This window comes from Cygnus olor, chromosome 6 (genome assembly GCF_009769625.2).
Source record: "Cygnus olor isolate bCygOlo1 chromosome 6, bCygOlo1.pri.v2, whole genome shotgun sequence".
Lineage (NCBI taxonomy): Eukaryota > Metazoa > Chordata > Aves > Anseriformes > Anatidae > Cygnus > Cygnus olor.
The window spans coordinates 24410935-24427179 of NC_049174.1; the positions used below are offsets into that span (position 1 = coordinate 24410935).

Here is a 16245-nt window from a genome sequence, read left to right on the forward strand (position 1 = left end):
TTAATGCTAGCAATACAGCATGCTCTGTGGAGAGGAAATAGGTTATCAGTGCACAGCGGGATTTCCTCAGACTAAATAACTACCAAAAAAAAACTTCATTTGAAAATCACTTGACAGAAATGGCTGGCAGCTCTGGAGGGCTGAGGAAAATGTTGACTGTCAACAAACCCAGTGGCATAGGACTAAGGGAATTACACCTCCCAGAAAACACCCCGAGATGTGTCCTGTGTTAGTGTGTAGCTGCTCAGTCAAGATTGCAAGAGATGCAATTTCAGCAAGGCTTGACTCAGACTGTGGCCTTGGATCTGAATTGCTCCTGACGCAGGCATGACCCCACTGACAGATATGGAAGCCATGTGAGTATGAGGATGGAAGAAACTGACCTTCCATTTAGGGCTCTCGAGGCCTCAACTAGCAGCTCTAAAGGCAAAGGAAACAAAAAAGACTTACTTTCAGCACTGTTTTATTGTCTGAGGATGGTGTTCGTCCAGACCACAAAGCGAATTTACAGGGATCTCCTTCCACATGTTCAGTCACTCCCAGTTCTGAGGTCTAGTGTGGAGGAAAGACGGTAAGAGATTTCATATAAATGAAGCCTCATGAGTCCAGAAAACTTTACATTTGTAGGGAGAATCAGGGGAGGCAGGGATGGATACGGGAATGAGATCTTGTCTCTGCTTTGCTACACACAGATAAAAGACAGAAAACCATCAGGGTATGACAAGAAAGAGTGAATAGTTCAAGTGATCCTCCATGCAATTCCCACCCACCCATCACATCTCACTCTCCTAAACCTCCCCAGACTCACTGTGAGTTTGGCTTCCCACAGGGCCCAGAGCCAGCCCCTCCAGGTGGCATGAGCATCCCCAACCCAAGACAGGGAAGTACAAGCCATCCCCCAAACTCTACTTCTACCTACAAGAAATGCAACACCCAGAATCTTTCTTTGCAGCCACACCTACCAGTAGCTTGTTCTTGTAAACATATTTTGTGTGTCCTGAAGAATCTTTGATTTCTTTGCTAAACACCAAAGAGATTTCAAAGAGAAACAAATGCCTCTCACGGCCTTTCCGAATTAAAGACTTGGGATCCCACACTTGGAAGGAATCCTGAAGGATCAGCTCTCCCTGGACATCCAGGTTCTCATCAAACCCTAAATAGAGCACACAAAACACATTGGCTAGTACTTGTTCTTGGGGGCAGTAATGCCCAGAAGCAACAGAGATAGGAGGATTTGGAATAAAAGAGTCTTTCTGTTTTTTATGTATATTCTGAAAGGACATTAATGGGCATTTACTGCGCTGGTGAAAATACATTTTTTTTTTGTCTACTGCCAAATCATAATTATTTCACCAGAGCCAAATATGTCATATGTGCTAAATGAGACTTCTGCTAAGAATAGTAGTAATTACTTAAAGATAAATATTATAAAGCTTTCGGTGGTGGTTACTGTACACAGAACTGCAATGCAAGGAATCTTATGCATGTCACCACAACTTCAGAGGAATCTAAGATGCTGTGGCTAGAAGTACCCTGTCATAACACGATGCCCTCAAGCATGCTAACCCAACCTCCAAGGGCCCGTCTGAGCCCACAGCAGTGTGCTGGGGGAGCTACATGTATAAGAGCAAATCAGTAGGTTGTCTGAAACATGCTTTCCAGGAGTAGTTCCTGATCTTCCAAGCCGCATGTCAAAAACCTTCATATCTGAGGATTGCAGGATGCCCTCCACATAACCTGGAGGCCTGATGGAAAAGGGAGTCCTGGGGACAGTTCTCAGGTGTGGGCTGGGTACAAGGTGCCCTTCCCGCTGCTATCTCAGCAGCCCATGGGTCACACTTCTCTCCAGAGAAAACATTTTCTATAAATTTGAAATACTTTTTTTTTGTGATACTTTTTGTCCTTTGGGCTGACTATACTAATATTTTGAACCACAAACTGTTTTGACTCAGAAAACCAGAACTTTTTCTTCTGAAATGTTGAGACTTTTAGATGTTAGAAATGTTTTCATCCAATAATCATTACAGCTGTGAGCAGCTCAACCGATACTGTTTCAGAAGGTATTTTTGTTTCAGTAAGTAGGAAACTCTTCAGCAAATATATATATTGTATATGTCTACATATACATGCAGATGTATATATCCATATATAAATACATGTATACGTAACGTATACATATACTACATATGTAAATATTTTATACACAAATATAAACAAAATTCCAAAGCTTCCTAGCCAGTCTCCAAGACTTTTGGTGAAATTTCAGAAGGAGCTAGGAATTTCCTGAAAGTGATGGCCAGCCAACAGTACTGCTATAGCCAACCTATGTTAACCTTCTAAACAAGTTGTAAGAAGGCTCAATTCACGCCCAAATCCTTTCCCCATCCACCCATCCACCTGTACCTTCCAGCATGCTGACATGCATTGCATCGTTGGCCTTCTTGGGGACACTGAGCATCACTTCCAGACCATCTTTGAGCTCCCCTTTGCCTTCCTCACAGCAGGTTAGCAGTTCCTAAGAAGCAATGCAGAACACCTGTAAGCAAACTCCGATCATGCTGTCTCTATCTCATGTTGTGCTTCTTGGTATGTAGAGTGCAAAGTTGGAACAGTGTCACTAACAGTGACAGGAAAAAGCTGAACTGCATCAAAACTCACTGTGGATGCTCACAAATAGGGGGTATCATATGGGAAGGACTATAAATCAAGACAAGTCAAGGCGCTATTGAACGAGACTGCACTCAGAGGGTTTCTGAGGTTTTATGCCCATGTTCCAGCTACACTAGTCGGGAAGCAGGACCCCAGCCTGCTCCAGCAGCATGTCTGTGGCACAATGCAGGCAGGGCTGGCAGGGCGCTGTGCCCAGGTCAGGCAGGTCCCTTCTAGAAAGAGTCACCTGAGAAGGAACCCAAAGGGTGACGACTGAAGGGCTGTTTTAGCCATCCCAGTAGCTCTGGTTTGCGCAGTGCAGGCTTGTTGTCCCACAGCACTCACAAGACCACGGCAAGCCTGTTGTTTCAGTAAACTGGTACGAAGCACAGATTTGTTGAAACACTCATTGTACCCAGTAAGTACCTTGGTAGTACGGTGCACCACTCCATTTGTACATACACAGGAAGCATGCATCTAAAGAGATGCAAGTATCATCTATGGTCCTAGCTTGTCAAGGTCAGAATCTGTCTCTTCCATTATCCCAAAGATATTTTTCTTTGCTTTTCTAGTTTAGAACTGAACAGCAGCTGGTTAAGTTAGATCTAAAATTCAGCTATTGACAAGATTTTGCAAAAAACTATAACCAATTTATAAGAAACCAATCAAAAGTTTTTGTTGTTGTTGTTTTATTTTTAAATGGGAAATGTTAGTGCTTCATTTTTAAGTCTTTGTTTTGTATATGAAGGTTTTTGCTGTTTTTCAAACACAAGTGTCCATTCCCAAACAGAATCTAACAGGAGTCTCGGTGAAGAATCCTTTCCCAAAGTTCATGACTGCTGTCATTGAAGCCTTTAATCAAATATTACATGTCACAAACTTAGCAAGAAGAAAAGGAAAGTAAAACCATTCTGTCATCCCTTCAATTTCCCTTTCCCAGTTCTTGCTTTTCAGGATTAAATCCACTTGTACACCCACAACCAGCTGAAGCAAGCCATCACTTGTTTGCTGTTTGTTTTTTTTTTTCTCTCTGTGAGTATTTTCCTTTAAAATATGCAACCTGATTTCACACTTTGTTGTCATGCTCAGGCCTGGGTAGTAGGAGCAGCAGCTCAGTAGTAGCTGCTTACAGATCACGGACAACTTGATGAAGCAGCTCCTTTTAGAATAAAAGCTAACTCTTTACAACTGTGAACTGCTCTGCGTGAGCTGATTTGGGCAGCTCACTAAGGTACCTTCAGTAGGAGTTGGTATTTTGTGATCCTCTGCACAGGCTTGATTAAATAAGAAGAGATAGAATTTGCCAGACCATGCCTTTGCTGAATTTCCTAGAAGAGATAAAAACAGCAGTCAGTCATGGAAAACTGTTAACCCCCTGCCAGACAGATCCACCCATAACAAACGTCAGCTCTGTATCTCTGCATTTCTTTGTTTAGCATTTTAACTCTCTTCAAGCTCACATACAAATATCAGTGTGGTTTCAGAGAGGCTGGCAATAAACTGCAGTGTCCCCCTAAGGCCACTCAGACTGCAGGAGCAGTGTGCAAGTTGAGCTAAGGCTACGCTGAGTAAACTACACAGGCTTTGATTTAAATATGACTTATCTGTCATGTCAACTGGTTTCTCTTAGCTACGAAGGCTGAAAGCAGAGTTTTAACGTTCAATTAAAATGGAGTGACATTAAATTAAATTGCACAAGTAGGGTGCAATTTAGCTGTCTAAACATAAGCAGCTAGTACCATCTGAGAGGCCTGAGGTAGCTGAAATATCCACATGGGAGCAACGCAGCTGACAGTGCTGACAGACCTATGCTGTTCTGAGGCGGCAGCTGGGGGCCGGGAGAGAGGCCCTTATGATACCTCTTATAGCACTGAGTGCTTCTGAATGGCAGCCAAATGTCTGTGCCGATCACCGTGACGTGCTCATGAACTTCTGGAGTCATCGCAGGTAGATATTGGGTGAGGTCTACAAAGGACTCCAGTGGGAGCTCCTGAGAATCCCTCAAGACCCTACCGCACATATTTAGTCGTCTAAAAGATTTTGAATATTTGATCCCTGCTGCCCTTCAGGGACAGGTTCTGTGCTGAAGTAGGACAGGCTGGGATTCCTCTGCCTCCGCCAGGCTCTGGGCATGCCTGCCCCCCTCCTGGCCAGGATATACTCCGGTACAAGGGGAAGAGATAGGAAGGGGGAATTGGATTTATCTGAGGCTGGAGGGTAACTTTTAGGCTATACAGTGAAGAAGTTGCACAAGATAAAGGGGGAAGAACTGCCAAGAACAGAGATTTTCTTTCTGTATACAGTCTGATTTTCTGCTGAATACTACTTTTTATTTATTTATTTTAGCTCTAGTGTTTATGCTGAGATGCAAAAATAGCCATTTTTTCACAAAAGGTGCCAACAGAAGGTGTTGGTTTTTGTACTAGGCGTTTTTTTTCTTTTTCTTTCTGAAATAAATGCCTGTGCCATGAACAGGACCCAAAAGGAAAGAAGCTCTGTGTGGGGTTTAGGGGAGTTTGCATGAAGCTGAGTCACAGCTGGCTCCCTGTTTGGTGGAGTCTGCAGAGCACATGGCTGGGCTTCAATTAGTAACTGCGTGTGCCAGCATGGCTTTGGCCACACCTGTGAACTTCCTGCAGCTGGCTAAGGACACTAATTTTTGTAGGATCTAAGTGATTAATTCAGCACTACTCCTTCCTTCCAGCCCTCTGATCAGCAGGACGTGCTCCCAGCAAGATGTGTCCCCCTTGGGCACCCCCTTCTCTGCCAGGATGCTCCCTGGTCAGACTGGGCAGAGGCAGAGGAGGTTGGTGGAGTAACAGATGTCCCTGCTGCGTGGGAGCCTGCAGCTGTAAAGCAATAGCACTGCTACATGCAATCAGATAAATACACTGCTGGAGAGGGACGTTCTCCCTGCAGCTCTTCCCTTTGGTCTCTGAAGTCTTGGAATAAGACAGCAGCCTGCTTGACTGTGACTGTCAGGCACAGAGATACCTGAACTAGATTTGAAGCAGCCTAGTCACAGAGCTCCGTGCTCTCATCTTTGCTCTGGTTCTTGTTTGAAGCAAGCTTAGTTCATGTTATAGCACACAATGGCTCACCATTAGACACAGCTTAAGTTACTACTTGGGTTGAAAAGTGTCCCAAGGGCTTGGGGGAACTGAAGGTGTGTGAGGCACTGTGCTAGCAGTTGTCTTGCACCAAGCTGAGCTACAAACAGGATAAACATGTAGTCTTACATGCAATGACAGCAGCCCAGGCAAACATCAAAAATATCCTCTACGCAGAGCAGCACAGGACCTTACAGAGGCCCTGGTATAAGAAACATGGAGAACCAGTACACACCATTCAACAAGCTCAAGCGCCACCTCCTGGAAAATCCATTTCGGTTCAATTCTACTTCCACCATTAGTTAACAAGGCAAAAAAACAAACAAACAACAACAAAAAAGTGTTCGTTACATTTCTTCTGGCTCACATGACTCCCTTCAGTGTTGAGTTAACTGATCAGTGGCACAGACAAAACCCAGAGGAACTGATTCACATCATGTGCCAACCACATCATAGGCTGGATACCGCTGAGTCTTAATGATTTGTAAAAGGGTTTCTCTTTGGAAAAGAGACACTAAGGTTTTAATTAATTAATTAATTAATTTATTTATTTTTAGGGGGAGGGATTGCTTTTGGTTTGTGTTTCCTCAGAAAGACAATTACTTAAAGCTATAAGCTAGCAGACAGGCATGGAAAAATGCATGAGGTTCCAAAAATCAGAGGAAGTGCTTAGTGTAAAAGTACCGAGAAACTTCAACGATTTTTTTCTCAGTCCACAAAACCATGATGGGAGCCTGCAAATGTTTATAAACAGGTGTACTGCTTGTAAGGGAAACGGTCTAATTGCAGGCAATGGAGTTCCTTACTAGTACGACGAGGCAAATGTTTAGTACGGTGGCTTAGATTTGCAGAACAGGATCTTGTTTTGGACTTAAGGATTTCAGGTCATAAAATATAATGGGATTTGCTTTTCATTTTACCGCTAAACCCGGAAGCAGAGAGTATATCTAAACCAGATCTTCAGAAAGGATTGTGTCTGAAAAATGCACAAAGGTTCCCATGAGAGTGCCTGTCTCCATTAAAAATGACTTGCCACACTGATGAAGATCACACATCACACTACAGCCTATCAGTTTCCACAGCATGTGGTATCTGCAGTGGAATGGAAAACTCAAATGTTAAGGTACAAAAAGGAATCTGTTGCTCAGATGTAAAGAGGAGGTGTTTCGGATGCAGTATGCGTGCTGAAGGAAAAAGGCAGTGGCTGCTTACATCAAAGAAAGTCCCTGCGTGTTCCAGGATGAGCTGGCTGGAGTCAGGCTTGTTTTTGCAGTAGGTGACATACATCTGAAATTTATCTGCCTGTGAAAACAAACATCAAGGGAAAAGCAAGATAAGCTATTTCTCTGCTCTCACAGTCCCTCATTAAGGCTCACCAGGACAAATACAAGTGACAAACCCCCACCTCTCGAAGCAATGTGAGAAATATGAATTAAGAATGGAAGACTTAGAGGCAGTTCACACCTTACCTGAGCAGTTCTGAGGGGTATGAGGTGTACCATGTAACAGCTATGGGAGGCTTTCTTTAACAAATGCGACAGAGGGAAGGCCTAAAACTTTAATCCAGCTGAAAAACAATTTCTAAGAGCTCTGATGAGGTTACACAGATTGCATCCAAATCCCAGTCATGAAGTGTTGGCTCTATCACCTACTTGCAGATAAAGCCAGCATGGGAACTCCGGGCAAGACACTCACCTAGCTGAAAGTGGCTTGAGCCAACACTTTTGTCTTAAGACTGGCTCAGATTTGTGATGTCTGGCTCAAACTTGCCTTTCCTACCTTGGTTCAGACTTTAATGGCTCAAACTTTATGTTGTGCTAAGAGTGTTTTGCATTTCATTTCCTAATTTATTTAAGAGGAAATTAGAAGCATCTGTGCAGTCCTGCCTTAGAGCAGTTTCATATTACTCAACACTTGTCTCAGGGAGAGGGAGCCAGGCAGAGGAAGATGGCCTCCTTTGATTACTATTGCTTTTTTGATACCATGAATCTAAATAACAGGACCTTGCAATTGGGCAGGCAGTTTTGCATGTACATCTATAAGCACAGCTCTGGACAAGTACTGTTGCTGAGGTGATGTGGTACTATCTTAAAAGCACCATGAATATTTTGCACAGAATGATACGTAAATGCGTTCATCTTTCATAAATATGTAACCTCTTCCTTGTAAACTAAATTTCTGAATCCATTTCATCACTATTTGTGCCATGTTTTCAAATTAAAAGCCTATTCAAAATCATCCAAACATGCTCATTTTTTTGGTAAGTGAAAAGGTTCTGTAATGACTTCAAAAATACCAATTCACAGTTTTAAAATATCAATAAAACCAGCAGAGAAAACATGAAGAAGGCTGAATTGCCTGGTAAATATTTTGAAAAGATAACAGTTTTCATACAGATAAATTACCATAGCCAATTCCTGGAGCCTCCTATGCTCATGAAGACTCTTAGCATCAAGATTTCAAAGTCCTGCTGGAAATTTTCCTGGCAGTGGGTAATGGAATGAGAGAGTACAGTGGCTCAGCAATTTGACACTCATTTCTGAAGCAAAATATTGATAAAAGAAGATGTTCATGCCTTTGTAAAGGCCTCATGCATGACTAAAATTCTCTAAGGAGGGTAGATTATGATTTTAAATGTTTCATCCTTGCAGGGTTCTTTGCAAAGGAATGAATGTCACCCTTAAATATGGATTTGGTTTGACAAATTCCTTTTGAACAGGTTCTTGAACCAGCAGAGGTAAGTACTGTGTTGGCCAGTGCAGGACAAGGAGTGGGACTCTGGAAGGCTTTCATACCACTGAAGAGAAAGAGTTAAGGAAGGGAGCTTCCACCCTGAGAGGGTGAAGGTGGAAACAGTCCTCATTACAGATTTACCCTTGATTTCACTTTTCACCAGGGATGTAACCCCTGCACCAATTCTCAGCTTGTTTCTGTCTGTACTGGAGGAATTAATTTGAATAAATAAAAAGAAGAAGGCTCATTACCCAGGTGACGAAGCAATGGCCCACATCCTCAGGCAGTTGTTCATATTTCTCGAGTTCTTTCAGAAAAATGCTAAAAAAAAGAAGACACCGATGTAATTAGTTACAGTCAAATACCCAGGGGAAGCAGAATGACCAATGAATTGATCAGTGTTAATGACCAATAGTTGTATCTTGACTGTGAAGCTAATCAAGTGTGCTGCCAGTGAAGAAAGTGTGTCCTTGCAAAGGCACGCTTTGCTATTTGAGTAGAAACACGCCCCACTCAACTACAATGAAAAAGGTAAGGGTCCAGTGTGTTCAGGAAGACAAAGTGATATTCAAGAACCAGACCAAATCTTCAAAAAGATCTTGTGAAGTGGTTCAAAAACAGGAGCCCAAATGTTCCAGCTTCCCATTGTGAAACTCAGCACTCTGAGCAAAGGACAATTTAAACAAACTTGACACTTTGTGGGTAGTAGTAAATTCCCCACATACAGATTTCATAATCAACTCGCTCCCATCACCTTGTACTGTGAGTGACATCTCTGATTTCAGACAGAGCCTTATACAATGCCTAGGTGGAAAGAGCAACATGAAACAGAAGTTGCAGAAGGAGAAGCAACTGTGTGTGCTGTTTCTCTTGCCCTGAATCACGTCGGAGGATGCATTAACATCACTGCCCAAAGGAGAAGATCGGAGGATGCAGGTATGGAGGGGACCATTTATTTTAGTGTTAGAAGCTGTGGTGGGAAAAGGATGATGCACATGCAGCAAGCTGGTAAAGGACAGGTCAGAGAAAGGAGAAACAGCAGCAATAGGGAGCTGTGGGGCATGACTGAGGCCTGAAGGGGGTGGCAGCTGAGAGTGAGGGAAAGTCAAAAAGAGTAATCAGATGTCATCAGTCAGAGTCACTAAAAGGAAAACAACATCACAGAGAGGAGAGGGGAAGTGGGAAGGCAACTGGGTGATCCCAGCATAGTTAAAAGAGGAAGAATATTTATTGGTATGACTGCACAATTCTTGTGGGCTGTAAGTCAATTCATCTGTTAATTAAAGGCCTTTTTAATCTAATATGTAGTTTGACTCTACTATTTTGTAATGCTTTGAAGCTGCTTGCACAGAAGTAGGCAAACAGTAGCCTCTCCTGGACCATATTCATGTGCATACGATGGCACATTTACCTGTCTGAAGCACTGAAAGTCTCCCAGAACTTCAACAGAGAACAGTCTTCTGAGCTGTTTTTCAAACTGCCTTGCTTTTGATGTACAACTTGAAGACAGACTTTGAAATTCAGGCTGAACTTGTGGGATTCAGCATCCCTAAGTGTTGTAACTCCCATTGCATTCATATTATATCAGGGAAACAATGCCCTCTAAGCACATCTGATACAGTCTCATCTTGATAAAAGGAAGCACTGTTACTTACAGATTAAACACAGTGAGTCTCTAAGTGGCAAGAAAGCTACTTCTTAATCCAGCTCATGTCAGCCATTCCTTTTTTCTCCCCTTGTGTTTTCCAAGAGATTGTATTTTTGACAGACAAGCTTCCAGACCTGATCTATTTTCTATTTCATATTTTCCACTTAAAATATTCACTTTACTTATCAGCCCTCACCCCAGCATGATTTAGAGAGTCACAGCTGTGGTACCATGCTGTTACCAAATTTTGCCATGATCAATCCTTTGAATGTGGTAGTACCTGACTTTTTTACCCACAGATACCAAAGTCCTACCATTGATAACCTTGATATCCATCTGATTAATATAAACACTATCAATTCACACAAAAGCATCACATTTACTGAAACCTATCAGCCTCTCTCTAGGCAACAAGTAACCTCAGAGCACAGAGTTCCTCAGTTAAGTCACTCACAAGCATCAGAAACAAGAAAAGTTAGTTCCAAAGTTTCTACTCCTTTAATTTTGCTGAACATTACTACGAATTCACATCCACCTGTCTGAGACATGCAGCTATAATGGAGCCAAAGGCTGCAGTTCTCACATTTTGATAGGGATACAAGTTGTGATGCTATATATATGAAACATAATATGCATCCATCAAGAAGACCTCATTTCCTAAACTGTAAAGCTGAAGGAGTATGCCTGCTACCTCAGTGCCCCATTCTTCCTCAAATGGAAGATATGCAAAGCACAAATACAGTGCTTTGAGATGGAAAACATGTGTAAGACTACAAAGTATTGGTATAATAGGACTTCAACATTGTTAATCAGCTGTAGGCACAGTTTTAACAAAAATGCAATTCTTTTTTTTGTAAAAGAAAAACAAAAAACGAACAAAACAAGAAATCAAACATTATTTTATAAATCTAGATCAATTACTTTACACTCTGGTGTACATTCTACTGTAGGTGTTCAGAGCGGACACCACATAGATGTGTAGGTATATGTATACTTTTGGTTTCCTTAGTCAGCAAACATCAACAAAAATGTTAGGAAAACCTACTTGTTATGAAAGTCATATATCTCCTGAATATTGCCAAAGATGATGTGTTCTTTATTAAGAATCCCAGCGGGTATTTCTTCCACTCCACTTGTCATTTCCCAAAGGTAAGTCTGGAAGACAGCAAAAACTCTTAGCTTTGAGAGAATAAATGCAGTGAAAAAGAATAGATCTCCTTGCTTTCTTGCCAAAGGCACGGGCTGACAAGGGAACTACACACTTTGTGATTAAACAAACAGGGTAAAAAAACCAGATGTTCCAGTGTCAAAAAAGCTCTCCAGAGAAATTCAAAGTGCTGACACTGAGAAGTTGTCTGAGGAGAAGGCAAAAACATGGCAATAGCACCTGTCTTTGCTGTCCAACTGATGGTGTCCAAGAACTTCAGGCAGAAACAGTTGAAAGATAAGCTGCATTTGCCACTTCAGTAGCATTAGACACATAAAAATCCATTTCAAACTGCAGGAATGTGAAATCTGTCAGATTTCACTGAAAAACACTCTGCTTTTTGCCTTGAATATCACAGTCTCCTTCAGAACCACCCTGCTGCAGAGCTAGGTAAGCTATTTGACAGTGCAAATCCAGCTATTTGTCTAGCTTGAGGTGATCTCTAGCTTGAGAAGATCCAAAGAAAGAGAATTGAATTCTTAAGGAAACGCTCCATGACTGAAAAAAAGAATGGAATCCAACAAAGTTCAGGTCAACTCATGAACATACTGCTATTTACTGAGTCCCAAGACATTGCTCTTACTCTCTTACTATCTATTTTGATATTAAAGGCACACTGAGGTGTCCCCAGAGGTGCAGACGTTTACAGATATATGTGAGGAGCACAGGGCACTGTTCTGCCACTGGCAGACAGGCTCCCTCCACTCTCACCAGGCTCCCACCACCAGACAAGGCTCTGCTGTCAGTCGACAATGGCGGGTAACCTCACACCACCACCACAAAGGACAGCGTGTCCTTCCTAAAAACACCGGAGACTCCCCAGGCTGTAACTTACCTCTAAACATTCATGTAAATCCCTGACATAAGCTTTTTCTGTCTGAAGCAGCTCAGCCATAATGAATCTGGAAAAAAAAAAAAAAAAAGGTATTTTGTGTGCTTTGGACATTATAGGCAATGTAATGAAGAGAAAACACAACATTTTTCTATTGTCTTCATGAATCAACGTACTTCCACTCTGAACCTCCAGCTGCCTCATTTTGCACATTTCAGTTTCATATATGAAATATCACGTGATATTCTAGTATCTTGTAGCATTATTTTTTAAATATCTTTTCTGCATAAAATTCTGTTAAGTTGTATTTCTGCAGTGCTGAGGCATGATTTACTATCTACATACCAAGCTATAGCAGTCAACCAATTGTCAGCTATTTTTTTCCATAAGAAAAGACTTGAGATTCCCTGACAACATTTGCAACTTCACTAACATGCAATTAAAAGTCAACCTGAAACTTGAATTTCAGTGGGAATACTAATGGATTTGGGAGACACCGCTAGTTTGAAGAAGGTACAACAGCTTGGTATCTGACTGGAGACAATGCAAACTGCTGGGAAGCCCACCAACCACATTTGTAGTGCCTCAAGCTCAAAAATCAAATGCTCGATGCTTTGAAAATGTGCCATAGGAGGACCAAGTGTAACCACTGTCCCCTAAAGGAGAAATGGTTTCTTATTAAGGTTGTCCAGAGTAATGACTATTTCAGAGGGATGAGAAGGATCATACATACAAATGCTTTCCAGAATATTCTCACACAAAATTTAAGGCAAAGTACTGTAAAAGTGAAGCATTTCTAGATTCAAGTGCAAGAAGCACTCTCACAATATTTCCACTTGTATGAAATATTTCTATCCCTCTCAGTTATACACCCACTGAAATTTGAACCTAAACCTCAAGTGACTGAAACCCAGATAACTCCCCTGGATGTCAGTGGAGTTCAAAGAATACCTAGACTTACAAGGATGCTTTTCTTTTCTTTTTTTTTTGAGAAAGAAATCATGACAATGAGTATCTTCATGACATCAGGGTCTACTCAAAGTGCTCAACTAACTCTTTTCCCTTTCTAAAAGTAACTTGTGATTAAAAACAAAAGAAATTCAAATTGTATGTTCTGATATTCTCTTGCCTACACACCACAACTTTAGCTCTACACCTGTAAACATATCTCAATAGCTCCACTGCTAGGAGTTTTAGGGATGTCAGTCCATTCTGGTCATGTAAATATCACAGAATCACTTGTAGATATTGTATCATGACTCATTGTGAGAGTTTTGGGACATACTCTTTCTTTCTGGCTGATTTTCTTTTTTCTTCATTGACTTCATGATTTGCATCTCGCAGCTTTACCTCCCGGTCTGAAAGACTTGCTGGAATAATATCTAGCTCTAGGTCCTTGTTATCCTAGAAAAAGTAACAGTACAGATTTTAAGTTCATGTAAGACTACTGTTGTGTAAATTGCAGCATGTCCATGAGAATAAAAGGATAAGAAGGGACAAAATGAAGATAAAGATACTAGTGTAAGAAAGAAGGAAATTCAAAGAGATTTAGAAAAACTACAGTGAGAGGGAAGAAGATGAGAAGGTGAGAAAGAAATCTTAAAAACCAAACCAAAAAAAAACCACACCACTACCCACCCACCCAACCAAACCCACTATGAACTTTATTACAGTCTCTGCTGTTACTTCTATCTACCTAGGAATACACATTGATGACAAACATCTAAATATTACCGTACTCCTTTCACATCTCAATTAATTGCCTAGTATCAGACCTCACAAACAGTCTGAAAAAGAGGGGCACTACCCAACAAGAGCCCAGAGACAATTCCAACTTCCAAAGGCCTTCTGCTGTGAAAATGCCTTTCCAGAAAGTGGTTAGTAACTCTGTGTAAACTAGAGACCCTACAAGGAACAGGACATTTAAGTTATCTTGAGGATGTGAGGAAATTTTTTCATCTTTCTTTGACACTTTATTTTAAAGGATGGTTGACCAAAAGGTTTTTAAGTGTTTCTGTTTCTGACACGCCCCTGATAACGTGGCTTGGGAATACCAGGAGGTTCTAATTTTTGTTGCTTTTGTATTGCTCAATTTCACCTAAAAGAGCTCAGAGATGAGGCTGGTGATCATTTTTTTCATTTAGTTAAAGGATGAGAGAATAGAAACATCCAATCAAAGCCTGGGTTTGATTCAAAATAATGGTGTAGCAGTAATATTTATGACTTATGATAAAATTAATACAGACTTTTGTTCAAATAATATGTTTCTCCCTCCTTCACAGTAGCTGTATAGTCTCCTGGAGAATACTGCAAACATTTGTTTAGAAAATCATTCTGATCTTCATCTGATTCCTCCTCATATCACTGATATGACACAAAAACAACAACAACAAAAAAACGAAAACAAACAAACAAAACAAACCACAACACTTTTTCTCTTCAGAAAGAACAGTTCTGGTATTGACTAGTTTTAAGTGGTTATAATAGACATGTGATAACCTGCAGCATTCATTCTGTAGCCTAGACTTCCCTCTGTGACTTTCAGCTTTGGTATAAAACCTCGGCAGGACACGGACTTACAGTACCTCTGTATTGATTCCAAGGGCTTTTTCCAGAGAGTAGCGGTATTTTCCCATTCTGAGAGAGAAGTCACGGTAGCGTTTGTCAACAGTGGTGACCCACTTCCTGATTTCAGTGGCGTGCATATGTCCTTTTTCTACAAAGCTGTCAGCCAGCTGGATGAGGAGCTTCACTTTCTCCTTTGTTTGCTGCCCAAAACATGGTGCTCAGTTATGTTACACTATTATTTCTTTTGATTTTAATTTACACTGCATTCAGAAACAGCTCACAATCTTATATAGATCATTTAACTTCATCTTATGCAGAATAAAATGCTTTAAACTTTTCCCCAGTAAAACATGAAAGAAATGATATTTTTATAATGAAATTTATGAAGCTGCAGGAGATACAAAAAGTCAAGTACTTGAAACCACACACACAAACGCATAAGAAAAACATGTTGGAAGTTAGAGACATCTCCTTCCCATAACCAAAAACTTATTTTTGTGAGCCTTGGAGTAGAAGACGAGATTTCAGAATCATACCTCATAAAACACACCTAGTTACTCTGAATCTGTATGTAGGTGGTTCTGCAGACCTGTGTAGACAGGTCATCAATACATCACGGACCGATCCAGGAAGTGAATTTGAATTGCTACTTTCTGCTTCAGAAACAAACAGAATTTAAATCCAAATTCCTTGTCCATTATAAAATCCCCAGTCAGTATTGTAGCTCCAGTTGGAGCGTTACAAAGTAAAAGATGCCTGAACTCCAAAACATACAATAAGCCCTCAAACCTTCTAGAGGTCTTATCTATTCCTTTAGGGCTCAGATTGCCCCTCAGTCAACACGGTTTTCCACACTGAGGAACTTTGTGCAAATCTGGCACAAAGGGGCTAGTCATAAATTTTAGCTTAGATTCCAAATCTGTCCCAGCAATTGAAGGTGCCTGAACCCTATGTTTAAGCCAACTCGAGTGCAAAACGCTTCTGAAAAAGAGTTATCAACTGTATGGATTGAACTCCAGCTGTAATGCACATGTTAATCCTCAAAAGCAAAGGAGAATCAGTTGTACCCCTAGAGATGCTGGTGAGTTGCTTTTCAGAGAAAGGGAGAACCTCCCCTCTGCCAGAAGTGGTTCATGCTGTCAAGTACTTGACATTATCAGCAATCTGGCCAAAAAAGGACAAGCACTTGTCAAACCACTGTTTTCTTCAATTTAGTTTTATATTTGAAACCTGATAGAAATTTTACCAGAAAAATAAACTAACAGCAGAATCAGAGGCCATCTTAATACACTGAGTACTTAAGCAAGGCTAGGTATGGAGGAGTAAAAATCTGACTTTCTGTCATATTTAAAGGGTTTTTCATTCCCAAAAGCTACTGGTGTTTTTGCTGTCCAAACATTTGGTTTGGCCAGAAAGGAATTGGGATCAGGAAAGCTTTCAATTAGAGCTTAATTTGAGAATAACATCATCTGGGAGTGACTTGCATTTACCAGATTGC

General features: G+C 41.1%; 1 protein-coding gene across 1 annotated transcript in view; it reads right to left on the bottom strand.

Moving 5' to 3' along the window:
- The window catches only part of KALRN (kalirin RhoGEF kinase), a 500534-nt gene that overhangs the window by 136396 nt on the left and 347893 nt on the right, over window positions 1-16245 (bottom strand). The window contains 10 exon segments of the mRNA XM_040562309.1: window positions 451-552; window positions 963-1153; window positions 2404-2515; window positions 3885-3977; window positions 6972-7061; window positions 8744-8813; window positions 11186-11295; window positions 12183-12249; window positions 13465-13583; window positions 14765-14947. Of these exon segments, the coding sequence (XP_040418243.1) occupies window positions 451-552; window positions 963-1153; window positions 2404-2515; window positions 3885-3977; window positions 6972-7061; window positions 8744-8813; window positions 11186-11295; window positions 12183-12249; window positions 13465-13583; window positions 14765-14947 (1137 nt within the window).